The following is a 26,889-nucleotide window of genomic DNA, read 5'->3' on the forward strand; positions in this document are numbered from 1 at the left end:
CCTCTTGATTTCATAAGGAAACAGTGCAAAGGCAAATGTACATTTCGGTCAGTCTTATTTACTAGAAATCCAACCTTCTCAGACTATGCTGCCACTAAGCAATGCTGTGCACTGTACAGAAACACCTCATCTGCTGCATTTTTATAAATCAAGCTTTTCCCTTTTTATTCTACAGTGATTTTCAAAAAAATCTAAAATTTCTATCAAGTACAAACATAAATGCAGCATTCATTCTGCCTTATCGTTATAGATTACAAGAACATATTTCTCAGTACTTATAAAGTGAGTCCTAAATGTTTTCATCCAATGAATTTCCTAAGGGACAGGGGGGACCATGGTTCCTGTTTGAATGCTAATAGGAAGGCAAAAGTAAAAATGATTTGCCTAATATCGAAGCCATTAGTACTATCCATCAATTACTTTCAGTTCTTCTCCTAAGGTTATCATAGGATTATATTCCCCATCCTCCTTGAAGTTAGTAAGACCATATCACTTGCTTGCTCAGAGAAGTGTGAGCAAAAATGATGAATATTATCTCCAAGTAGAAGGTCTAAGAACAAATGAGTGATTTGCTATTTCTTTTTATTTCCTCTCACATGGGGCCAGCAATATCAAAGAGGGTGGCTGTTTTGGCATTCGAGGTCTCTAAATGATGACAGTATGCAGAGAGGGCTCTCATCTGAGTAGACAGGTACCATATAGTTGAGATATAAACCCTTATGGGTTGAAGGAACTGAAGTTTGGGGATTATTTGTCATCGTGGACATAACTGGTCTCTTCTGACACCTAGGATGGCACATTTTAGAAATCCGTCTGAATTATGACTTGCTTAAGTACAGGAAAAAGAGAGCAGATGACAGAGCAGGGATAGGGTACCAAAAGGAAATAATGGAAAGCAAGTTGAGTTTCTGCCCATTTAATAGCAGATAAAAATAGCAATTTAGATTCAAGAGCCCCAAATTCTATATGACCCTCCTATAAATAACCACTCCTGATAAACAGTAATCCCAGTTTATTATAAAATCATTTGTTTGAAGTTTTAAATTTACAAAGCACTAAGAGTACGTGAGTTGCACACTGATGCAAGCAACAAAATATACATATCACTACTGAATCTCTTATACAAGTATTAAGGGCACAAATACATTTATTCTCATAACAAAGAGAAACACATTTCATTTATTAATAATTTATCAGTAACAAGTTGAAGTCCAAATTTATCTAGTAGCTAGCAAATTATTCTGACATCCAGATAAAGAAGTAAGAGAGTGTACATTTGTATTCTTTAATTCTGGTTTAGGCAGTTTATTAATTTGGAGCATTGATGGTGAAACAGGTGAAGCTAGCAACAGGTTTCACAAAAAGTTTATTCTAACTGTTTAATAAGTGCTCAGTTATTTGAGTTCTATATTCAGTTTAGGCACAAAACTAAAACAGGTTTTCCTTTTCAAGTCTGAAAGTGAGCAAATCAGACCATTTGTTACTTAACACAGATAGATATATATGTGTGCATGTGAACTTATAGGGTTTTTTTTTCCCACTTTAGCTATACAAATAATGAGAAGCAACTTTCTGGCTCTAGGGAAAAACAATTTTTAAAGAATACTTCCATTACCTAGCTAAATCCATCAGAGAAAGTTCTGAATTTTCTAGATACACCCACAACTAATTATGAATCAGAAACTGTCTGTCCTTGCAATCATAATTATAAAAATCCATGTGTATTTTTTGGTATTCTTTTTTTAAAACTCACAAACACTGAAAACAAAAGCTTGGTGTTTCAAATAATTTCTACAGAGTAATCATAAACAAATATTATCTGAAATTGTTTGGATATTACTTTACCTAGTGAGAAAGGAAATTCAGCTCCTCTGGTGGTCTAATTCTGAATTTTCAAATACAGATTAAAATACTTCTTGGTAAAGTTGTTGAAAACTAATTGTACTATTTTCAGAAAGTTGAACAAAAAATCCTTCTACTTAGAACATTTATATGAAAGTTATTGAATCTATTTTCCATTACACAATAAATTGTTAACCTCCACTGCAACAGAAATAAAATTCTAAATCAAATATTCACATTGTTGTGTTCACTTTATTTTCCTAAGAAGAAAAACCAAAACAATACACAGGCATATTCTTTTACTAATTTTTTTTCAATTTTTTGTCTACTTCTTGACTTTAACATTACTGTAAGACCAATTTGGTTGTCCTAAACTTGTGCTTGAAAGCATAGATACACCTCCCATAGATGTCACTCCCCCAAATCTTTAGGGACTAGAATTTAGAAAAATAAAACCTAGAGTGCCTCCCCTGTCATCCCCTCAAGCCTTGCATGTTCATGCAATTACACACGGTCATGTCCAAATATTTACTAAATAAATATGCATGGCCAGGGTGATGGCAAAGAGCAACAATTCTGCCACCAAGTTAGAATCCTCCAGAAGAGACCTGGAGCCTCTGAATGAGTTTCTTTTCTATACCTCCCCCAAGATGCAATGCATGGAAGTCTTCACTACAAGACCCTACTCAGCACAATGAGATGGGGTTTTGGTTCTCTGTGCCTCAGTTCAAAGAACACTGACAACCTTAAAAAGCTGTGGGAAATAAACATCTCCTCTAAACTATCTCACAGTTCTTCTGGGCATTGACTGCTCTTGAAATACATGAGAACATCTGGGTAATATATTGACAAGCACAAGTTGTAATGGATTTTTTTTAAAGAAAATACACTAGAGATTGTGTGTGTGTGTGTGTGTGTGTGCATACACCAAACTAACCAATATGCAATTGTCAGCCTAAATTTATATTTAAATTAAACTGTCAGTTTAAATTAAAAATGCACAAAAACTTGCAATTTCATGTTCATTTTTCACAAGAAAACTTTTGCCTGCAATTCAGTTTGGCAATATTTATTGAGAATCTATCATGAGCTCTATTTATAAGAACACTCTAAGCTGGTGTGATTAATCATTCACTGGTTTTAAATTAACAATATCATTTGCCTGTGTGTATATATGTATTTCCCTTCTTTAAATCCCCTGGCAAAATGTTTGCCTTTAAATCTCCAAGGCAGCTATTTGGCTTTCTTTTAATTAATTCATGAGCATTTACCAAAATTCACAAAACTTTACAAGGGCTACCAATGTAAATTCTCAGTCAAGAGCAGAAATTTAAGAATATAATCATTTAAGTCTAATTGAAGTGCAGATTTTCTGGAGAATCTGACATCAGTTTTAAAATGGATCCAAATTAATTAAAGAATTCTTTGAAAGAAATGCATTTACCAATTATAAAGCAGCGCTTCGTAACCTATGCTCTGATGGATTCAGAATGTTTTAAATAATTACTAAAATTCCTTAGGTTGAATTATACAAACCAGGAAAGGCAAAGTTTGCATTAGTATTGGGAAATTTGGACACAGATTATTATCCTTTGATGCCCTGATTAACCATTGAAATGATGATTCCCAAATGCTTGGCTCATCGCCAAACACCCCATGACTCTGGTAGAAACAGGCTTTATAAGAGCTCATCTTGCATATCTAAGGAATCTTCTAGCAACAGAACTTTCTGATGTCCCTCTGTGTGTGTTTGTGTAGGTATACAGCAAGAACGTACTAGCTACAGATAGTCTTTGAATAGGAAATATAGATTCTGTTTCTTTGGTTCTCTGATGCAGAAATGACAGCTCAAGATGAAGTGCCTTTTGCCAAAGCTGCTTGCACCAAACACTGGGGTTTAAGTTCAGTTTGCTTCATCCATTATAGATGGCAAAACTTGAAGGAACATTTATAATGCATGTTACCCGTATATGTGCTGAGATGGAGTCTCTATTTCTCTAAAAATTATTTATTATGCAACAGTGCACTAGAATTTTCAGAGGAAAGGGATTCTTTGCTTACTGTGCAAATCTATGGCTTACCAAAACAAACAAACAAGCAAACAAACCTTCAAACAACAATTTACTTTCATCATAAACACAAGCAGTCATATCTGTCAAATAGGACAAGGAAGGGCTCATTCTAAATAAGTCACAAGATCCAGCAACTTTACAACCACACCAGCTGTATTTGAAGGTCATTATAAGTCCCACAGTGAATTCCATGTGATGTGACCATGTGTATATTGACTGAACCTTCACACTGAGTGGTGAAGCAGTCCAGAAAAATAAGAATGTTGGGCCTCCATTTCATTGTGTTTGACCTTATGGGATAGTTGCAGAATTGTGGCCCCAAAGTGGCCATTTCAACGTACAGGCAGCATTAAAATGTTCTCTGACAAACAGGACAAGTACATGCTTTAGGCCTCAACAGAGTCCTACTCACTCCAAAAGCATGGATAACACAGATAGGCTCAAAACTGCTTCCAATTTTACTTCAGTGGTATTATTTCATTGTGTTTAACTCAAGTCAACACAAAGCAAGTCGATAACATGAAATATCCAGTTAACAAATTTTCAACAGCCAAATCTTACAAAATTGCCCCACAAACTACATGCCGAGATCTGAATTTTCCAGTTAGGTTATAAATTCATGTATCCAATTAACTGAAATACTGCCAAAATGTTTTCTTTTTTATTTTGCTCTAGACCTACAGTGACTTACTATCCTATTGACCTAGGTGCTTGCTGACTTATTTTCTCTGCAAGTGGTGACTCAGAAATAGCAGCAACCTTTAAGGAACTTTTGATGGAGCTAAGCTCCCACATATGTAAGCTGATGACATGCACTCCACAACAGCGTCTGGCAATCTTGTAGAGATTCTTAAGGACAGCCTTCCGTAGAAGAATATACACCCAGGGATCTAAAATTTGATTCCAAGTTGCCATTCGGAGAGCAAAAAGTGTTGTTTCACAAGTCTCCAGAGACCGGTTTCCATTTATTCCAATGTTGGCCATTGTCACCTGGAAAAGAAAAAAAATTGAGAAATCAATTAATACAGACATTTTTTTCAGTTCTAGAGAAGTATTCATTCTACTATCCACAAAATGATGTTATCACTAAAAAAAGAAATGAACAATAGCTGCCAAATTAATTCATACATTTGAATCCTTTGAATTCAAGTTGACATCAGAGCTACAAAAGAAGATCATTTCTATGGTAAATCAAATGTGCATAATTATAATAACTATAAATGTGCATAACTATAAAGCTCAGTAACTGAGCTTTTCAGCAACTATGAACAGTAATTTCAAAGCCAAAACATATTTGTATATTTCAATTAAAAACCTACAGTGTACTTAACTAAGTACACTGATGTATGGATAAGCTAACAGAGTTTGAAGATGAATTTAGAGCACCTGGTATTAATTTATGCATGGCTCATGGCATTGTTCTGAAAAGTTACTCAAGAATTTTGTTTGGTTACTACAATAATACAGTATTTTCTTTTTCATATTCCTTTTTGTATATCCCTCACCCTATCCTTAACTTGACTAAAATATTCCAAAAAGTATGCAATGGAAAGTTCTAAGGGCTTTGAGGAAATTAGGTTCCCCTCCACACTAACCACTGTAACTTAATAATAAGGTATATTTTGGTCTCATATCTCCACTTCTTGAACACCCATGAGGTTGAAAAGATCATATTTACAGAATCAGTTCCATAAATGGTCCCAGCAATAGGTTAGACTGGCCAAATCATTGAGCTTAGTTTGGACCTCCAAACAGATGCAGAACAGACAAACCATGAAGCTTTAAAAACATCCTGGACCATGAAAACAAGATATAAATGAACAAATTTGAAGCTGAAAAATTAAGGAAGGCTTGTATCATTATATCACCAAGATAAATCCCAATAAAAAGAAAATCAAGTCCTCCTAATCTTCTTAAAGGACCATTATCAAAAATAAATGTCTTAATTTTGCCTGATAATACTAATGGTTGAAGGATAAATGCCCCTTATCAAAACCTTCTTTATCTACACAATGCAGCACAAACTCCTTAGCAGACACCTCGTTGATGCCTCTGGAGTCTACTGCTATAATCTCATCTCCGCAAATACCCTATGCTTCAACCACTGTGAATCCTCACCTGTTCCAGTTGCACTATGCTTTTTCTGAACTTTGGCTTGCGTGATCCCTTTGTTTTGAACTCCTATGCTTCCTTTCTGTTTGTAAAAAAAAAAACTCCTATCCATCCTTCAAAACCCATGTAAAAACGAGCTCACCTCCATGAAACTTCCCCTCAACTCTGCCAAGACAAATTAGCAAATCAAGTTGTTCTCTCCTCTGGGCTCCCACAGTACCCTGTTCATACCCAGTGAAATATCTTACTGCATAATAATTATGCATTTATTTATATCTATAAGTAACTTTCATTTTTCTTTTTATTTCTCATACCTAGTAGAGAGTTGACACCTAGGATGTACTCAGAGCTGTTGGTATGAATGCAATCATGTGTAATGTTTATTCATTGACACTATCTCTAGTAGCAGGGCAACTAATAATCAGAGAAACATCTGACTAACCATTACAAGAATCTAGTATTTTGAGGCTTAAAATGTTTCTAAAAGTGTTAAGGCAGCAGTATCCACTAGTGAAGGATTCAAGGGTGGTTTGTTACCACTAAGGAACAAAATCTTGTGCAGGCATACCCCTTGGGAAATGGTTCATTCCCTTAAAGTTCATTTCCTGGGGAAATCACGTATGAAATAGCAAGCCTAAATATTCCTTAGCTAAATAAGGCAGACTGAGTTTTCAATACAGAAAAAATAACAGTCTTCATACAATAGTACCTGGGTCAGGTACAAATTCTTGTTTCACTGTGCCCCCCAACTATATTGAAAAAATACATCTATATAGGCTCAGTTCATTTTAGGAGACAGAAGGGCCAAGACTTGCCTGGTAGATGAACTGAGATATTTTCTCTTTATATATATTTTCATTACTCACCAAATATTGATCATCTGCTATGTGCCAAGCAATATGCTAGCTGCTATGCAAACAACAGTGAACAAGAGACCCTGTACCTGGCCTCATGGGACTCAGAATCTAGCTTGCTAGATTTTTCTTCTTCAAGGATGAACAAATAAATGTTTCTCTTGCTTCAAAAATTATAAGTAAGTGCATTTCCCATTAATGAGTAGGTGTGTTCATGGGGATCTCAGCAAGACACTGCTCCCCAATTGGGAATGAAGAAGTTCTATGCAATTGCACAGGGCAGCTGGCCCTGGTTTAGAGATGTACCAATTAAAACTGCCTGAGTTATATGGCACCCACTCCTCTGATTCTCCCTTCTTCTCTGCAAATGGTAATCACCGGCTATAAACAGGCACTGAGCCCTCTGCTGAATAAGCCCAGTGTCCGAGCTTCTCTTCAGAACACCTTGGCAGTACCCAGGCACCCACTTGCACCTTCTCTCCTTCCTTTGACGCTCAACCTCAGCCTTGAAGACAGGTGGCACAAGGCTCAGCTGCAGAACTGCGCTAATCACAATGTCACTAGAAGAGGTGCGGGTGGAGTATTTATCTAAAAGAAAGTAACAGGGAAAATGCAGAACAACTGAAGTATCCAACAACAGATAAATTATGTTAATTTCACATAATGGATAGGCATGCAGGCATTAAATCATGTTAAAAGAGTATTTAATAGAGCAAATGTTCGTAATTCAGTGCTAACTTAAATATACAGTTACCGGGCGGGCCACGGTGGCTCAGCAGGCAGATTCTCGCCTGCCATGCTGGACACCCAGGTTCCCAGTGCCTGTCCATCCTCAAATAAATAATTAATTAATTAAAAAAAAAAGTTACCAAACTGTATTGACTGTGTGATCCCAAATTTGAAATAAAACAAACATGCGATTTTGTACATAGAAAAATGCCTGGGATGTATCATCAGTGCTTTCATTGGTTAAATCTAGACAGTAGAACTACAGAGGACTTTGGTTTTCTCTTTCGAAAGGTTTACCTCTAATCTGCAAATATTTTACATAGTAATTTGGCTTTTTCTTCCCAAACAATTTGGTGAAATATGCATCTTTACTAGAAAATCACAGCCAATGTGGATTATTTATGCACATCTGTGTATGTGGAAGAAGGTAGCTCTGATGTTGCCACAAAATTGCCTGAAACTCTTGAAATCTGATAAGACTGGCAGAAGTCTGGCAGGAAGGGGGATAAGAATGAGGAATGTCTGCATGTTGAGCCAACAAAAACTGTGTAAAGCCCTTTTCTCTGGACCTATAGTCACCACCCAAATTTTGGAAGCATTCTTCTCTGGTTGGCCCACCCAAACTTGAATTCCAGAGAGTTGCAAACAGATTCTCATCATACACACAGTCTTTCATCTGGTTTCCAAGAGCTCCCCAGCACATGGAACTAGAGAAATATTACATGTCATTTTTCTAAAATATCTTACTTTGGGCCTTGGCAGGCACTGGCTATTTATCTTTGTTAAGGATTAGACTTCTAAGTGGGAAGTGGACAAAGGCCGAGTGTTGGAATAGTCTATGGACAAATCAATGAATTAGTCTGATACCTCTGAGTCTGAAATGACACAACATTACGTAAGAAATAATGAGTTAAAAATGAATGGGAAGAAGGGCTTATATGCATCGCCAGGTTGAAAACAACAAAACAGATGTTGTAATAAAATCTCCATTCATTTAGACCACATAATACAATTATGTCAACTATTAAGGTCACCAAAACTGACACTAATCTCCAAACCACTTTACTCATATATATAGCAGAGCCCATGTTTGCTCAAGTTTTATTCTGGGACTTATTTCATTTTTTTTTAAACTTTTTTATTGTGTAGTATAACATATAAAAAGCAAATAAATAAAAAAGCAATAGTTTTCAGATCACTCTTCAACAAGCAGTTACAGGACAGATCCCAGAGTTTGTCATGGGCCACACCATACGATCCTCTCAGATTTTTCCTTCTAGCTGCTCCAGAATATAGGAGGCTAAAAGGCTTAAATATATTTTTTATCATCACAATTGACTTTTTTTCTTCTCTTTTTTGTGAAAAATAACATATATACAAAAAAGCAATAAATTTTAAAGTACAGCACCACAGTTAGTTGTAGAACATATTTCAGAGTTTGACATGGGTTACAATTCCCCAATTTTAGGTTTTTACTTCTAGCTGCTCTGAGATACTGGAGACTGAAAGAGATATCGATTTAATGATTCAGCGTTCATATTCACCTGTTAAATCTTATCTTCACTGTATTATTCTGGGAATTAACATTTCTCCTTACCCTACAACTGTATACTTTTCTGCCAAAGTCTGTACTCCAGCTGCTGTCTACAGTCTAAAACAGTGGTAAATTGAAGAATTTAGTCAGTTAATTGGGGTATTCATAAAAGCAAAATATGATATTTTTATTTGTCTAGTTGTTATTTCTTTCTCTGACAGTAAACTATTAGTTTCTTGAAGGCAAATATTTTTGTCTCATTTATTCCCTGCTATATCTCCAGCTCCTGGCATGCAGTAGTACAGTCGACTAATATTTGTTGGATCAACTGAATGAATGAAATCCCTAGGAGGAGAAAATAAACTGCACTGTAAGTGCACTGTTTATTGCACTGTAAGTAGTTTAATAAAGACAAGTAAAAGGTGCAACAGGCCTTTTTTACTGTACATGATCATGTTTACTGGCACATGACCACAGATGTGGTCATTAAAAATAAGTTTCTGGGGGTGCAAGGGTAGTTCAGTGGTAGAATTCTGGCCTGCCATGGGTTTGATTATCAGCCCATGCACGTCCCAAAACAAACAAACAAGCAAAACAAACAAACAAAACACAAACAAAAATTCAACAAATGGTGCTGCAATAATGGGATACTCACATGGAAAAAGAATGAAATGTGATCCTGTCATAAGCATACAATTAAATAAATGAATAAAATAAAAATAAGTTTCTGCAATTTTTCTAGTACTTGAAAACTTCAGTTATCCTTACTTCTCCTATTTTGAATTTACTGTGGTTCTGACACAACTGTCCTGAAGGCTTCCTTGGCACCGTTTTTTTTTAAGGAAATTTAAGTACATATATAATCAAAACCATCTCTGGTGGAACATTCAACTTCCTTGATACAAAACCATTTTCTAGAATTTTTTAAACATGTATTTTCATATGAACAATGTCTACAGCAACTATACATACTCTTTATATAGGTTAGAAGCGGTTATTTTCACTCATAACTCATATTGTCAGTGGAAGTGGGCTGCTCCTTTCCTCTCTGTCATCATGAATGAAGACTGGTTCAGAAAAGCATCTTTGAGAAATGGAAGTGTACACAGAAGTACCTCTCACTGATTTGCAAATTTTTGGCCCTTACCGCATTATCATCCAAAGACTAATCTTTCAGTTTGACACTTCCACAACCACAAAGAGTGGGAGTTAATTGTGATTGTACAATTACAATCCAACCTTAACAGGATGATGAGAAATATCCATCTGGCCAAGGGACAACCGTTACGTCTCCATGTTGGGAGAATTTTAATCTACATATTAATTTAGATAACAGATGGATGAAGAACCATGTATAAATGATTAATTTTAAATCACATAGCACCTATGAGTAAATTCAAATGAGAAATTTCATTTTAATTTAACATCAATGGCAATTTTGGGAAAAGACATATTATGTAATTAACTGAAGCCGTCTAAAGGAAACAGGTGATTTTTAAGGTGAAACATATTTGTGGTGGTTTAGCTCTATGGCTCTCATTCTCCAAACAGAATATTTTATATCTGCAACAGTGGCTATCAGAACCTTCAGAAAAAAATACACTATTTTGCAATTCTAGAATAAAATGCTTTTTTACAAAAAAGCTGTAACAAATGGAAATGTAGAGCACTGACAGTGCACATCTTTTCATCTATATATTTTCCATATCTAAATCATATAAATTTCTATATCACTGGATATAGAAGATAATGATATTTAAATTATTTCCCATTTATTGAATACCTGTTAAAATTAAAAGACATGGTGGCATACGGTGAATGATTCAGAGATGAGTAAAAGAGAAATATTACAATAGCAAAAAAAGAGAAAAAGGACAAAATCATATTGTATTTCTTATACCTAATATTAGGACAGCAATGAAATATTTCCCACCCCCAAGTCTACATAACTTCAACAAATACAACCATTTGTACAGATTATTTTTTCTGCCTGATTTGCTGATTAATCAAAGGCCCAACTGACAGCACAATTGTGTTTCTACATACAGACTTTCAGAGTTGCAAAGAAATGAGGAAATAGGCACACTGTATCTTCACCCTCTGGAAAGGAACAATGCCAAAGTGTAATACTTTATATGCATCACTTTGCTCCTCATACCTGCTGAGGAAATGATGTGAAAAAGAAATAGTAGGAAAAAATGTTAAACTGAATAGAAAAAGAAAAAAATGATAGGAAAGAAAAAAATGTTGACACCTGAAAAAACAAAAAGATAATCTCTCTATAAACAATTCATGACAAACATCTGTAGTGTCCATGTATTTTCATTTGTTATTCTAGTCTCTTCTCCCAGGCCTCCACTTATTTTTCAGCCTATTTGGTGGGAAGATTTATGGCAAAATGTCCTAGAATAACTTTCCATGATCCCCTGCTGCTAGTTCTTACAAGATAATGTCCTAATTTCTTTTTATGGCTTTGAAAAAAAAATAAAATACAGGACACTAAATACTAACAAAAAATCAAAATTAAATAAAATGTATATATGTGCTATATCACATGTAACCATTTCTTTAAGGGAAAAATCAGGAAATGCAAAATGCTACCGTCAAAAGATGTGTTCTCCAAGACAGACAGAACTCTACTTGGTTGCAGTGAAAGTAAAATCTTCGTAATGGAATGAGAACACACTACACAGTCATGAGAACGTCCTCATTACAAATTGCAGAAAATCACAGAACTTGACCTACTATCAAAATACGGGCCAGCACTAGTCCACGCTAATGGGTAAATCTGACAGTTAAAGGAGAGCTAATTTTATACCCTGAACCAGGGGGAAACCAGAAAGTTTCCTTTAAATCAGCACAGCATGCTTTACCCCCTAGGAGGGAGAGATACAGACATGAATATTAATTGGAACTGGAACTAATTTCCCTGTGCTACAAACGTTCTTCTTAACACATTACCTCAAAAAAGACCTCACAACCCTACATTTTGCAGAAAAGGGAAAAAGCTTAGCAAAATGAGGGACCTGCCCATGGTAAGTGTCAGGGCCTGAATTAAAGACCATCCAGGACCTATCCTCCTAATGATACACAATCTGCCTGGGAGCCCTGCAGTTGGCTTTCCGACTTTTACCAAACTTTGCCTCAGGAGAGTAGAGATCGTTTTCTAAGGAGTGGGAGACAGTTACAGAGGCACTTGGCTGCAGAAGCACAGACCTCCCAGCAACCAGGCAGGGAAGGAAGCAGGCCCTTGAGATCTGTTGCAATGTCAAGAAAACTGACTTTTCTGCTCTTGCCCCTGACCCTGCTTCTGCCCACCCACTCCATTTCTGTTTCTCCTGTTGTCAGAATTCCTTAAATTACCTTTCGGCTTTAATCCCTGATGCATGAATTTAGTCTTAGTGGTAGTGATTACACAAACATAGAAGCCTTTACTGCAGACCATGACTAGTTTGGGATTAAGACATTTATTTAGACTGAATTTAGTGATGAGCACAGAAGGAGAGCGCAATGCAGAATCCAGACCCTGCTCCAGCTGCAAAAAAATACCTGAAGAAGCCTTTGTCTTTCTGGCTTCAGATTAAAATAGATACACCTTTCCCCTGAGACAGGCAGAGGATGATAAGGCAGAGGCAAACAACCAGGCTCAGGATCATTTGTTTACAAGTCAGAAGGGTCCAGGGAATTCAGTCTAAATAAATGTCTTAATCCCAAACTAGTCATGGTCTGCAGTAAAGGCTTCTATGTTTGTGTAATCACTACCACTAAGACTAAATTCATGCATCAGGGATTAAAGCCGAAAGGTAATTTAAGGAATTCTGACAACAGGAGAAACAGAAATGTGCCCTCATTCATTCCACACACACACAGGATGTTGACATCCATTGCACATGACAAGGCAGATTTACAAAATCTTAGAGGACACAGGAAAGTCTCTTATTTCTAGTCCAATCTTTGCAAAGCAGAAATTCCTTGAAGGTGTCATTAAGCATCTGCTGGAAAAGACTCAGCATTCCTCATGAGAGAGTTTGCGCCATTATTATCTGTGTGGAGTTGTTGAAAGTTCTATTATTATAAGTTAAAATGTACTCTACGTATCCTTGTTTTGTTCTCCAGAGCATGCTCTAATTAAGTTCACTTGCTAAATAAATGTCAGCCTTTCATGTGCCTTTAAAATAATGCTAGCATTATATACTTCTCCATTTCTTCAACTGTTTCTTAACATAGTTTGCAAATCACTGGCTGCCCACCTCCTACACTCTAGTGTCCCAATCTTCCCTTAAAAAAATGCACTGAACAGAAATAAACACAACACTCCAATGAGTTCAAAGTTCAGAGCAACAATCATCTCCTGTGATCTGGACAAACTACTCCTGTGTGCCTCGACGATTATGTTACTTTATTCCCTGCATGAACCCCTATGAACTGATCCTAGCTCTTACTGCATTACAGGAGATAAGTTTATTACTTATTTAATTCTTGGTGAATACATAAAATAAAATGACCCTCAACTTTCCCTGCTTGTTTTACAAATTATTTAAAGACATGGAAGTATGGATATAGAAATATTTATACATAAATACGCAGTCATAGTCTTAGGTAACTGACTCTATATTAACAGATTTACTTGATGGTATAAATATCTAGTTCTGAAGCCTCAGATGTCAAACTTGACCTAGCACCCATTTAAACATTTAGGATGAATTTGTGCCCCTTGTTGACAGCAGAGAGATGCACATGCCCTTTGGTCTGCTTTCATGGTGCCTCTCTAATCCATACCTTGCTTTCCCTGCCCTCACTTAATTAGTGTTGCATAGCATCTCATCATTTAAAATCCAGGGCATTATGTTATAGGTCCCTAACTGGTTTTCCAGTCTCAGTCATTCAACTAATTTATTTCATTCATTAAATAATTCATAAATGCTGGAAACATAATTTTTCCCTTTCTCTTATAGAAATGATTTGCATCCTCCTCCTAATCTACCTAAATTCTGCCATTATTCTGATATAATTTTCTCCAGGAAAATATGGAATATTTTATCCAGGAAAATTATATTAAATATATTAATAAATGTATATAATAAACAGATATTAATTATATTAAAATTATACTAATCTCTCAATAGTTTGGTAATCTCTCTTTATTTTACATCCCAATCATGCTTGGTGCCTGTATGATGCCATTAGCATTGGTAGGCATAAGTATAATATGTTGACTACCTTATGAGATAATGTCCATGCATGTGTAACAATTCCTCAATTACATTTTAAGGAACTTAAGAATAAGAATTGTGTCTCTAACATTCTAAAATCCTTCTGTTCTACCTTGAACACGGTACCTGGGGAAAGACTCCACAGTTGAGATGCTGAGGATGAGAAGAAACTGGCGATTATAAATGCCAAAGTTAAGAACCGTGAGCAGTAAGAAGGAAAGGCAATTCCAAGTCAAGGAGTCAAGGATTTAAGGGGACTAAAAAAAAAAAAAAAAAACAGAAATAAAATTTTTGTGTTTTAAGAAATGACGCATTCTCTCTGAAATCATTAATATCTAGCTTGACCCAAAATACCTTTTTACTTAGGATTATAGGAATCTGGAAGAGTTATGCTGCCATAAGGGAGTGTCACAGTCTCTTGTCAAAACTGAGACTCACTGGGGTGGATTAAAGGGGAAAGACATGAATGGCCCACATAAGACAGATCCCAGAAGGGTTGGGGAGCTTGCAATAAGGGGTGGGGACAAATCCAAGGTGCTATAACATAGACTTCTCTTATTGTACTTGTCTTGGAGGACTTTCTCACAGTTAAGGGAGTTCTGTCATCCACACAGCTCCTGCATAATAAATTGTTAGATTAGGGAGGTTTTAGTTAACTTATTGGTAATCACTGACTACTCTTGTTGGATCTAATATCCCAGTCACATGAATGGAGCAGGAAGACTGGGTCCAGTGGGGTGGTCTGGGCACAGTGGGAATAACTGAATTCCTTTTCCCCAACGTGTCTTTAAGGAAAGGAGGATGAAGACCATGATTGTTACAAGGGAAAGAGATGAAAAAAGCCACATTGGTACTGTGTAAATATATTAACCCAATCCATCCACACAAAACTCCCCAAGGTGGTTTCTATTTTTCTGATTTTGCAAATAAGAAAACTAAAGCCACAGAGAAGTTAACTTGCACAATTTCACACTGCTGGTTAAATGGCAGAGGTACAATTTAAACCCAAGGCTATCTGGCTTCAAACTCTGATTTTTCCATTACATCATTCCCAGTAATGAGATGTTTTAACAACAAATACGATGATAAAAAATAGCTAACATTTAGTGTACACTTACTGTGTTCCAGGAACTGTTTTAAAACATGATATCTATAGCTCATTTAATCCTAACTTTTAGGAAAGCTGTATTATCCTTATTTTAAGATGAAGAAGCTGAGGCAAAAAAAAAGACTAAGTAACTTGCCCAAATTTACCCAGCCAGTATGTCGTAGAGCCAGGACATGAACAGTGGGAGACGGTGGGGAAGGATTCATGGATTTGGGCTTACTTTGCTTTAGTAGATCTCATTTTTAACTCTCCGGGCTTCTATTTCTGTCTGCCTACATCTAGCTCTCCTTTTAGCTGATTCTAGCATTCCCTCCCCCAATATTTTTATTATTATACTTTTACTAATACATTTTATTAAAATCAGTAGCCAATGCTAATAAATGTCTGCTCCAAATCTCTTGCACCCTTAACGATAAATGTAACTGAAAGATAAGTCAGACAAATTGATCACTGTATAAGTGAGATGTCCTTCAGATGGCTGGCTGGCAAAATGATGAAATGGCAAAGAAGGACTATTTACCTCTTAATGGAAAGTTAATAATCAAAGGAAAGTTTAAGTAAAACAGATAGACAGGATAAGACAATGCCCAGGATTTACTATTTTCCCTTCTTCATAGCTATACCATGATGAATGATGTGACGTTCATACTAGTGATTTCTTTCCTTTCCTCCTTGTGACTGATCTTCAGATACCCTTTTGGACCCTTTCTTTTTGGAAAAATCAAAAACTTTGTATTCGTCCCATTGTTATCCTTATTCCATCATTTCCCTTCTTTAGCAACACTGATGAAAATAAAAGTCAGTGGACAAAATTTTAAATTCTTAGGAAAACAAAACATACATAAAATTAATGTATGCTTGTATATACCCTGCCATGTTACAAAAGAGATTTGAGGCCTTTTACTTTATACTTGCTTTTAAAAGCATTTTAAACTCTGATTCCTTGTAACTAAGATTGTCTACATCAAACCTATAGTTAGCTAAGAAAATACTGACTATGCTCTAATTGTTGGCATTGACAGATGCATAAGACAGTTTCATCCTAATCAAGAAACGTTTATATAAAATGCCATAACTAAAGTAATTATCAGCATTTCACCTATGATTTAAAGATAAAAACAACTAGTAGGAAATCAGTTGTAGTACAGGGGTCACACAGTCAGAACAAAAGACTGCTTTATTTGACTGTTGTCAACACTGCTGTCTTAATAGCAAAAGCAAACTGTACCAGTAAGGTGTTATTTTTTTCAGAGGGAAATTTCCAACTGAGACAGTTGGTTTATTATTACAGAAGTTTGGAAAGATTTTCTGAAGCATTTTCTACGCTCCAGTACAATGACAGTATTATTAATATGAAATTTTTAATGAAATGAGTGTCCCTCGAAATATAAAAGATATCCATAAATTTTACAGAAAATCAGTGTTTGAAAAAAACAATCTAAATCTACAGACCAAATGCAAAGGCTCTTATCAGTAAGTATTGTACAGATGAACAAACTGAGAAACAGAACACAGGAAGGGACTGGACCAGCTTTACAACCAATACCTACTTAACTTCAAAGCATAATATGAATATAGCTAAAAATGAAATCAACATAAAACTTCTGGGAAGAAAAAAATCAGACCTTGCTGTTTAACTGGTCAATCTAATTAAAAATATTTCCGTTTCATGGTGATATTTCAGTCAACCTGGTAGTTTGGTCACAAAGATAAGAATCCTTTTCAAGCACTTTGTTTTGGTTTTTGGTTTTTTAACTATCTGAACATATTTCTCTGGCATTATATATTTTTCCTTAAGTACCAAACTGAAACACATCTTCCTTATCTAGAGAATCTAGCATTCTCTAGATAATGATCTTTGGACTAAATTTTTTGATCAAATCAACTTTTTCCTACATAATTTTTAACACTCTGAATACCTATCTATCTCATGGCTCAAATATTAACCTCAAACTCAGTCCTGGATCCATTTCTTGTACAAAATAATCTAGTGCAACGGCTGCACTCCATAAAGTTCTTTTTCTTGGCACATTGTTAAGTTTTACCCATTCTTCAACTGTTCAGAGGCATATGCTACGGCCTCACTAGACCTCAATTCCATCAAGAAAAATACTCTGAACATCTTGCAGATACCTTTATCCCCAGTGCTTTGCTCAATACCTGAAACATAGCAGGCACTCAATAGATACTGACTGTGGTGGTTTGAAGCTATATGTACCCCCTCAGAAAACATGTTTTTAAAACTAATCTATTCCAGTGGGTGTAAACCCACCATAAGTAGGATCTTTTGATAAGGCTACTTCATGACCCACTTCATTCAAGAAGAGTTTTAATCCTCTTCCTGGAGCACTCTAGAAATGGAATGAATACAAGAGAGACAGGGGAGAAAAACCATGGTAGCAAGAAGCTGAGATCCGTGAAAGCTGAAAGAGAAGACAGCAGCGGACACCGCCATGTGCCTTTACCATGTGGCAGAGGAGTCAGACCTCTGACAATCAGTCTTCATGAAGAAAACACTGCCTTGATGATGTCTTGATTTGGACATGTTCATGGTCCTCAAATCTGTAAGTTTCTAAGTTAATACATTTCCATTGTTTACTCCAACCCTTTTCATGATATCACCTTTCAGCAGCTGAGGAAACTAAAACATTGACTGAATGAATGAATGAGAAGAAATTTTAAGGTCCCTGGAGGCCAAAACCACAACTCTTATTTTACACTGTGCTAAATACATAGTAGGTGCCTGTTAACAGTCATTTGACTTTTTTGTAATGCACAAAACAACACGGATTTGCATCCTTTAGTCTGGTCACCATCAGTAATAGTTAACACTCATCAAGTTCCTGGTAATATTATTTTTTCAAAATGCATATGCGATAGTTAGGTGAAGGTGTCCCATTGGCAAGGTGATGGTGCCCAGCTGTTCTCTTGCTGGAGACTTAAATTATCAGCATGTGAATTTCACCTATGGCTGATTACATCTGCAGTCAGCAGAAGGTCAGCCTTCTGCAATGAGTGATGTTTAATTTAGTTAGGTAGAGGCTTAAAAAGAGAAGTCAGAAGAGAGAGAAAGAGTTCAGCACAGAGCTCAGAGCTGACATACACCCAGACATTTGGAGATGCAGAAAGGCAGCACCCCAGCTAAATCGTTTGAACCCAGAGGCTGGGAGAGAAGGCCAGTATACATCACTGTGTGCCTTACCATGTGACAGAGGAATCCCCAGATGAAAGGCAGCTGCCTTTCCTCTGAAAAACTGTACATTTGTAACTAAATAAATCCTCTTCATAAAAGCCATTCCATTCTGGTTCATTGTATTCCGGCAGTTTGGACAAACTAAAACAGATTTTGGTACCAGAGGAGTAGGATGCTACTGTGTTTGCAAGTACCAGACATGCTGGAATGGCTTTTTAAATAGATAAGGGGAGAATTCTGGAAGAATTGTTGAGGATCTTGATAGAGAAATCCTAGAATGCGTTAAAGAGACTGTTGGTAGAAATATGGACTTTAAAGATTCTTCAGTTGAAGGAGTAAGGAATGTGTTGTTGCAAATTAGAAAGAAGGCAACCTTCATTTTAAAGTGGCAGAGAATTTGGCAAAATTGAATCCTGGTGTTGGATAGAGAGGAGAATTTGAATGTGATGATTTGGAATACTTAGCTAAGGAGATTTCCAAACTATGAGAAACACAGCCTGTTTTCTCCTTGCAGCTTACAGTAAAATGTGACAAAGAAAGAGATAAACTGATGTTCTAGTTTGCTAGCTGCCGGAATGCAACACACCAGAGACGGATTGGTTTTTAATAAAAGGGGATTTATTTTGTTGGTTCTTCAGAGGAAAGGCAGCTAACTTTTCACTGAGGTTCTTTCTTACGTAGAAGGCACAGGATGGTCTCTGCTGGTATTCTCTCCAGGCCCCTGGGTTCTAACAACTTTCCCTGGGGTGACTTCTTTCTGCATCTCCAAAGGCCTGGGCTGAGCTGAGAGTGCTGAGATGAGGAATGCTGAGCTGCTTAGCAGTGCTACATTGCAATCTCTCATTTAAGCACCAGCCAATTAAGTCAAATGTCACTCATTGCAGCAGACACACCTTCTAGCTGACTGCAGATGTAATTAGCAACAGATGAGATTCACGTACCATTGGCTTCTGTCCGCAGCAACAAAACTAGGTATGCTCACCTGGCCAAGTTGACAACTGAATCTAACTAACACAGCTGAGAACTAAACTCTTGGGTACAAAGAAACCAGAAATTGATGGTCTGGAAAATTGTGTATTTCCAGAAAGTGAGCCCCAGAGAATAGTGCCCCATGTGAGGATCTAACCAAACATGGAAGCAGTTAATCATTACAGGAGAAGCCAGGATTGGGGATGGAGTTATCCAGAAAGTATTTGTGGAAGGTCCTATTGTCTGATGGCTTTGATCCTTGCATGCTACATGCCAAGTCAACAAATTTTTTATGAGACCTGTACAAATGGAACAACTGCCAGTCTGGACTTAAAAGGACAGGTTTAAGGAAAAATAACCTCAAAAGCAGAACCACAGAAGCTAAGGCCTAGGGCAAGAAATCTTGGGCCAGGAGACTTACCCATACACAACGAGGGGGTGAGTTTGGCCCAGAGGCAGAGGGCAGGCCTTCAGCCTCGATGTTCAAAAAGAGTTCTGGTGTCCCAAGTCAACAGCGAGGGTGGAGCATGTTCCCTGAGGATTTGGGGAAGGCTTGCTGCCACCCTGTTGTTCTGAAGGGGTTGAGCGTTAGTTCTGGAGATGGCAGAGAATCCAGGTGTTACCTAGATGCTTGAGGAGGGGAGGCCAAAAAAAAATAAGATGGTCTTCCCAATGTTCCCCAATGTTACAACCCTCATCTTAGTGTTTGGAGGGAAGAGAGCTACTATATAGGTCCTTTGAAAGGGTGGGACTGGCGCTTTCTAAAGCCCCAAGAATGAATGACTCTCAGACTTTGAAATCAATTGGAGTTTGCTCTGCAGTTTGCAGAACTATTTAGTTTCATTGACCCCTGTTTTTCCTTCCAATTTCTCCCTATGACAATGGGATCATTTATATTAGGACTGTTCTTTCTTTGTATATTGGAAGCAGATAACTTGCTCTCAGTTCACAGGTCCACTGCCAGAGGAGAATTCTGCTTCAGGGTAGACCATGTCTGTAACTGACTTGATAAGATTTTGTATTATTTTTGAGTTGGCATTGTATTTGTATTGTTACTAAAAAGATTTAAAGCTTTTTGTGATATTATGATGAAATGAATGTATTTTGCATATGCAAAGATTTAGTGTGTTTTATGCAAGACAGATGAGCATTGTTAGACAAAAAAGTCTGTTATTATTTCCTATTTAGAGACTAAGTATGGTTAAGGTGATGTGTACAGTTGCCGAGGTGACAAGGGGTGGACACTGGGATAGATGGGTTCACATGTCAAGCTGGCCAGGTGATGGTGCCCAGTTGTTCTGTTGTGGTGGACTTAAATAATCAGCATGTGAATTTCATCTATGAATGGTTACATCTACGGTTGGCTAAGGGGAGTGTCTTCCACAGTGAGTTTAATCCAATTAACTGGAGGCTTAAAAGGGGAAGTCAGAAGAAAGAGAAACAGGTCAGCATAGCTCAGCACAGCTCAGTGGTCAGAGCCACCATAGACCCAGCTGTTTGGAGATGTAGAAAGGAAATGCCCCAGAGAAGCCATTTGAAACCAGAGGCTGAGAAGGCCCAGAGACATTGCTGTGTGCCCTCCCATGTGACAGAGGAAAACAGATGAAAGCTAGCTGCCTTTCCTCCAAAGAACTATAAATTAATAACTAAATAAATTCCCTTTATAAAAGCCAATCCATTTCTGACGTATTGCATTCCAGTAACCTTGGCAAACTAAAACAGCATGAGAAGACAGATTTAATGGCATTTTATCTTGTTTGGTTGTTGTTTTTAGTAAGTGAATAGATTATGTGAAATGATAAACTTGAGACGTGGAAGCTAAGCATAAAGCATTTCACCAGTGTCTCTTTGGCATGATTTTTGTGATGAAATTTTTGTATTCCATTAATCATTATTTCCTCGAGAACTGAGAAATCAATAATTTGCTGGGAGAGGTGAATATTGGCATAGCAGTGGTAAAAAGAAAATGTCAATAAATTATTTTGTTACTTTAAGATATAATATGAAAACTCGTTGCCTTTATGCCACTTAAACTTTTAAATGATAGCCCTTACAGCTTTTTATAATCACAAAAATGAAAATTTAAAATAAATACAGAAATTTCACAAGTCAGCATTAAAGTTAGTAGGTTGAGCTAATGGTGTTTCTGAAAAACAGTACTAATTGACAGATTTCTGACTAACAGTCCTTAAGAAGCATTTCATCTTACCTAAAAATACATAGTTAATAATATGAATTATATCCATGGCCATTGTGGCTTAAGTTTATCATTTGAGAAACTGTCAAAGTGGTCTAATTAATAGAAAGGAACTTTAGCCACGCAGACTACCATTTTTCCTTAACAAAGCCTACAAGACCCTGCAAGATCTGCCTTCTATAGGACAGACTCAGTCCTACATCTGCTTTATGGGTGAGTCAGTTATTTCTACAATGAGCGCAGGTGCACTCATCCCTTTTTAATGAGTGACTGTAGCCCATCTATGAAATGTCTCCTTGTGAGACTGTTGGGGCAGGGAATAGTTTGCAGATTACTTCAATCTTTCTGTAGGGCAATTTGGCAAAATACATTGCAAGCCTCCATAAGGTAGAACTGAAACTTGGATCTAGCAATTCCATGTCAATGAATTTATTCTAAGACCTTAATAGGAACAGTGTGCAAAAGTCCACAGGATACTCATCTCAGTATCATGAATAGTATGGAAAAAATGGAAGCAACCTCCAATAATCAGAGATTTGTAAAACAGAGTATTGTATATTCAAACAGTGGAATAGCTTGCAGCCTTGAAAATGATGTTGCTTACAGATAGTATAAAGTATTATAGATAATATAAATATCTATAATATTTGTAGATAATATAAATATTCATAATTTAATCAAGAGAAAAATTTAAAAATCTGTATTCCGATTAGATTAATATAATAATTATTACAATAGCTAAACTTATTGTGCACTTATTATCTACCCTCTGAGATGGGTACTAACAATATTCCCATTTTAATGATGAGGAAAAAAAGAGACAAAAAGAGGTTAACTTGCCCAAGATCAAACAGTAAAAATAATCTGACCCCTAAAAGAACATTCTTTCTAAAGTCTCCCTTATATATATGTATATGCCCTCAGAAAAGCATGGAAGAATATAAAGAAAAATGTAAAAATATGTAATAATCTTCTCAGGCTGGCCAAACACATGACCACAAACTTTGCGGCTTAAAACAGCAGAAATTCCTTCTCTTATACTTTTGGATACTAGAAATCTGAAATCAAGATGTCAGAAGAATTGGTTCCTTCCATAGTTCTGCTGTGAGTCAGTAATCCTTGGCACTCCTTGGCTTACAGATGCAACATTCCAATATCTGCCATCATCTTCAAATGGGCTTCCTCTCCATGTCTCTTCTGTGACTATGTGTCTCAAATTTCCTCTCCTTCCTTTTAAAGACAAAGGTCATTCCAGGATAATCTCATCTCAAGATCCTTAATTTAATTACATCTGTAATGTTCTTATTTCCACATAAGGTCACATATACGAATACCAGGGTTTAGGAACTGGGCATGTCTTTTTAGGGGTGAACAATCCAATCCACTACACAGTAATTAAGAGAGATTGGTATAGACCTGTGGTAGGCAGAATTTCTAAAAGACTCTCCAAATGTCTCACCCAAATCCCTAAAACTGTGACTACACTGAGTCAGGAGTCCCATGATTATCTTATGTTATACAACACAGTTGTCCTTAAGACAATGAGATTATTCAGGTGGGCCTAATCTAATTAAATGAACTCCTTTAAAAGCAGAATTTTTTCCAGCCAAAGAATCAGATACAAAAGGACCAACTCAAGGTACCATTTCTGGTTTGCTGGTGGACGAAGCCACATGAGAAGAAATGCAAGTGATCTCTGGAAGCAGAGAGTGGTCCCAAGAAGACAGTCAGCCAGGAAAAGGAGACCTCAGACCTCCAGCCTCAAGGAACTGGATTCTGCCAACAACCTGAATGAGCTTTGAGGTGTGTCTTATCCCAAGTCCCCAGGTAAGAGCCCAACCTGATTGACATCTTGATTTCAGCCTTGTGAAACCCTGAGTAGAGAACATAGTTGAGTCCATGGACTTTTGACCTACAGGACTATGAGATAATAAGTGATTGCTGATTTAAGCTACTAAATTTGTGGTAATTTGTTATGCAACAATAGAAAACTAACATAAAGTCTACCACAGTGGTATGCAAATTTAACATCAATAGCAACTTAAGAGGTCAAATAATTTTCACTTTATAAACATACTCAAGCCATGACAGAAGTCACTGAAGTCACTGATCACACATAAAATGTTAATTGCATAACACTTTAATCATATCACTAACAAATTTCTAAACAATCCCAGGAGTAGGTCTCAAAATAATCATAAAGATATCATGACTGTTCTCATCCCCCTAGATGGATTGTAAGCAAAATCTCAAGAAGTTCATTCCCCACACTACTATAAAACTACTTCTCTGATTCCCTCTTTCCAGTATATAAATGTTATTTTTTCAGGGAAGCCAAGCCTTTCCTCTGTGGTTGTACAGAGCACATTGTATTCTTAAGAGGTTTTGTAAATTATACCACTAAAAATGGTTTCACTTAAAAGAAACATGACTTTACCCAGAAATAATCAAAAAGAGATTAACACATGCACTCAATAAAAAAATTATGCTTTGCATTCAGGTAAGTGATTTAATAAAGAGAATGGTGGAATCAGCCTCCTTCAGATTTCCTTGGTTTGGTAAACTAATGAAAGATACAAAATTCAAAATCTCTCTACTCTTGAACTACAAAATTTCAAAATTCCAAAAGGTAATGGTGTCTGGTTGGCATATTAGAGAAAAATTGACCTTATAAAACACACCTATATTAAAAGGCACATCATGAAAAGAAATGAGGCAATGCCAACCTAAAATGACATTTACTACAAGTTATGGAAAAGAAATCATGTTAAGGAAAAGATGAGGTAATTTAGAAAGAAGAGAATAAATGAAACTTTATAAAAGTCAACAATTAAGATAATTAAAAGACTTGCATTTCTAGGGTGCATGGGTGGTTCAGTGGCAGAATGCTCGCCTTTCATGTGGGAGGCCCACGTTCAAACCCCAGACCATGCAACTAAAAAAAAAAAACCCACAAAAGACTTGCATTCCTAGAAAAGAACAGTCTCAAGATTGGTTTTTAAGAGCCTACTCCACTAAGCCCAGAAACCACCAGCACCACAACCAACCTGAGCTCAGATGGGCTTTGGTCAAGAACTCTGCACCCGGAATCTCTTGGTGTAGACTAAATGAAGTTTCTCGGCACAGCTGCTCCCGGGAAGGCCATGGGTACTTGTTCACAGGGTTCTTTTGTCATAAAGCCAGTACTGTTCATGCCTTCTCAAAAAAACTACATATTCCTTTGAAGTTAGGATCCCATTTTAGTGTTTATTATTATTTTCGTGTTTATCTACACATGTAACACTTGTCAAGTGCCCATAGTAGCACTCAATGAATGTTTTTCAAATTATCACTGAAAGGGAAACCTCATACCTACAGCCTCAAGGAATGCAAATTCAACATTAATACCAACTTGAGAAGTCAAATTATTTTCACTTTATAAACACATTTAAGACATGATTGATCCCAAACAACAATACAAGGTACCATGTGAAAATACATGTTATCTGATCAAAGCATTATCATAATCTATATATATCCAAAATTTACAAAGTCCAAATTCAAGGGTCAGAGAGACCCCCAAGTAATTTACCTAAGGACATATGGCTAGTATTTTCAATCTCAGGTGGTGAGAAATGTCTGCATACTATCTGTTATAGGAACTCACCTAATTAGAAATAAAGATTCAAGCATAGAGTAAAGAGATTAGTGTTTTACTCTCAGATATCATTTCATTATAGTCAGGTCATGTGGAGTCCACACGATGAAAATGCTCACTGGTACTGAAAATATAAATCAAGATATCTTTGCAAATAACAGGTGACTGCTAAATATTTGTAGATGAATGTAGAACTGAAGTGGGAATCTCAACCGGTTTACCAAGTCAAAGAATTTTACTGAGGATCTTAATGTTCTTTTCAACTGAGAATGAGTAATGATCCTTCCTTTCTATTAACAAAACCTGAAGCGTGGTCAAGTATCTTGACTCAAAAAGCACAGCTTCCCAAATAAGAATTTGTTGATGCTAGTTATGGTGGAGGCCACCTCTGAAATTTTAAAATACTTTAAGGCAGTATAGAAAAGCTCTACAAAATAAAATGGTATGTCTTGTTCATGTTTATATAGTTTAAAATGGTGGGAGCTGTGCTATTAAAATCATTGGTGAAAAAATGTTTTTATTACCACATCCTTAAAATAAACCACAAACAAAGGACATTTTAACTCCTAAACTACGGCCCATCTGGCATATTAATATATGCTCTCAAATAAATGTATGCACATGTATGACCTTCATTTTACAATGACAAATGCAGTAATGGCTGTACATTTCTGTTTTATAGTAAAATAATTATTATGACATTTCAAAGCTGTTATCTCTAGGCTCAAGAAACAGAGAACCATTTGCAATTAAAACATGGAGTTACTGAACGGTTTTGTGAAGTTCTGTAAAGCCAAAACCAAAAATAATAATGATGATGACAAAACAAAATCGAGAGCCAAATAATTTCATCTCAAATAAAAACAAAATGTAGATGGATAATTGCATATTCGCTACTGTATGAATGACTTTGTATCAAAATGCTCTTTGCTAAGCTTGTAAAGAAGATATATGTTCTGGTAGATAAAGCAGAACTAAATATGTTTTCTTTAAATTTTTTGCCACAAAATTTAATTGCATTTTATCTCAAGGAGAATTGTTTCAAAAGTTTCCTTTGTCACTCATGAGCTAATCTTTATTTAATTGTGATTTATTATTTGCCTTACTTGCCAGTATAAGTTGTAGAAGGGTAATTTATTTATCACTGATGCATCAAATGCAATTTCAAGCAAACAACTTTCTGCCACAATCCTGCTCTGTTATAATCCTTTCTCCTCATGGCAGGCAGAGTGATCTTTTTAACCATGCATCAGATCTTATTTTTCTCTGGTTTAAAAATCCTTCAGTGGCTTCCAATCAAATTTTAATTTAATTTTAGATGAGGTAGCTCCCACCTTCCTTTGTACCCACAAACCCTACCACCTTCGCCTGTGTTCCCTTCGCTCCAGTTGGTATCCTTTGTTTTGTTCCTCATTCCAAGAAGCTCACT

General features: G+C 36.4%; 1 protein-coding gene across 4 annotated transcripts in view; it reads right to left on the bottom strand.

The window, feature by feature from the left end:
- Positions 1–997: 997 nt before the first annotated feature.
- Positions 998–26,889, bottom strand: part of PTGFR (prostaglandin F receptor) — a 49,924-nt gene continuing 24,032 nt past the window's right edge. For all 4 annotated transcript variants that reach the window (XM_077120525.1, XM_077120522.1, XM_077120524.1 and 1 more), the window contains exon 3: positions 998–4,904. In XM_077120525.1, the coding sequence (XP_076976640.1) occupies positions 4,605–4,904 (300 nt within the window). In that variant the 3' untranslated portion in view covers positions 998–4,604. The remainder of the gene's footprint in view (positions 4,905–26,889) is intronic.

Source organism: Tamandua tetradactyla, chromosome 11 (assembly GCF_023851605.1).
Source record: "Tamandua tetradactyla isolate mTamTet1 chromosome 11, mTamTet1.pri, whole genome shotgun sequence".
In the NCBI taxonomy this organism is placed as follows: domain Eukaryota; kingdom Metazoa; phylum Chordata; class Mammalia; order Pilosa; family Myrmecophagidae; genus Tamandua; species Tamandua tetradactyla.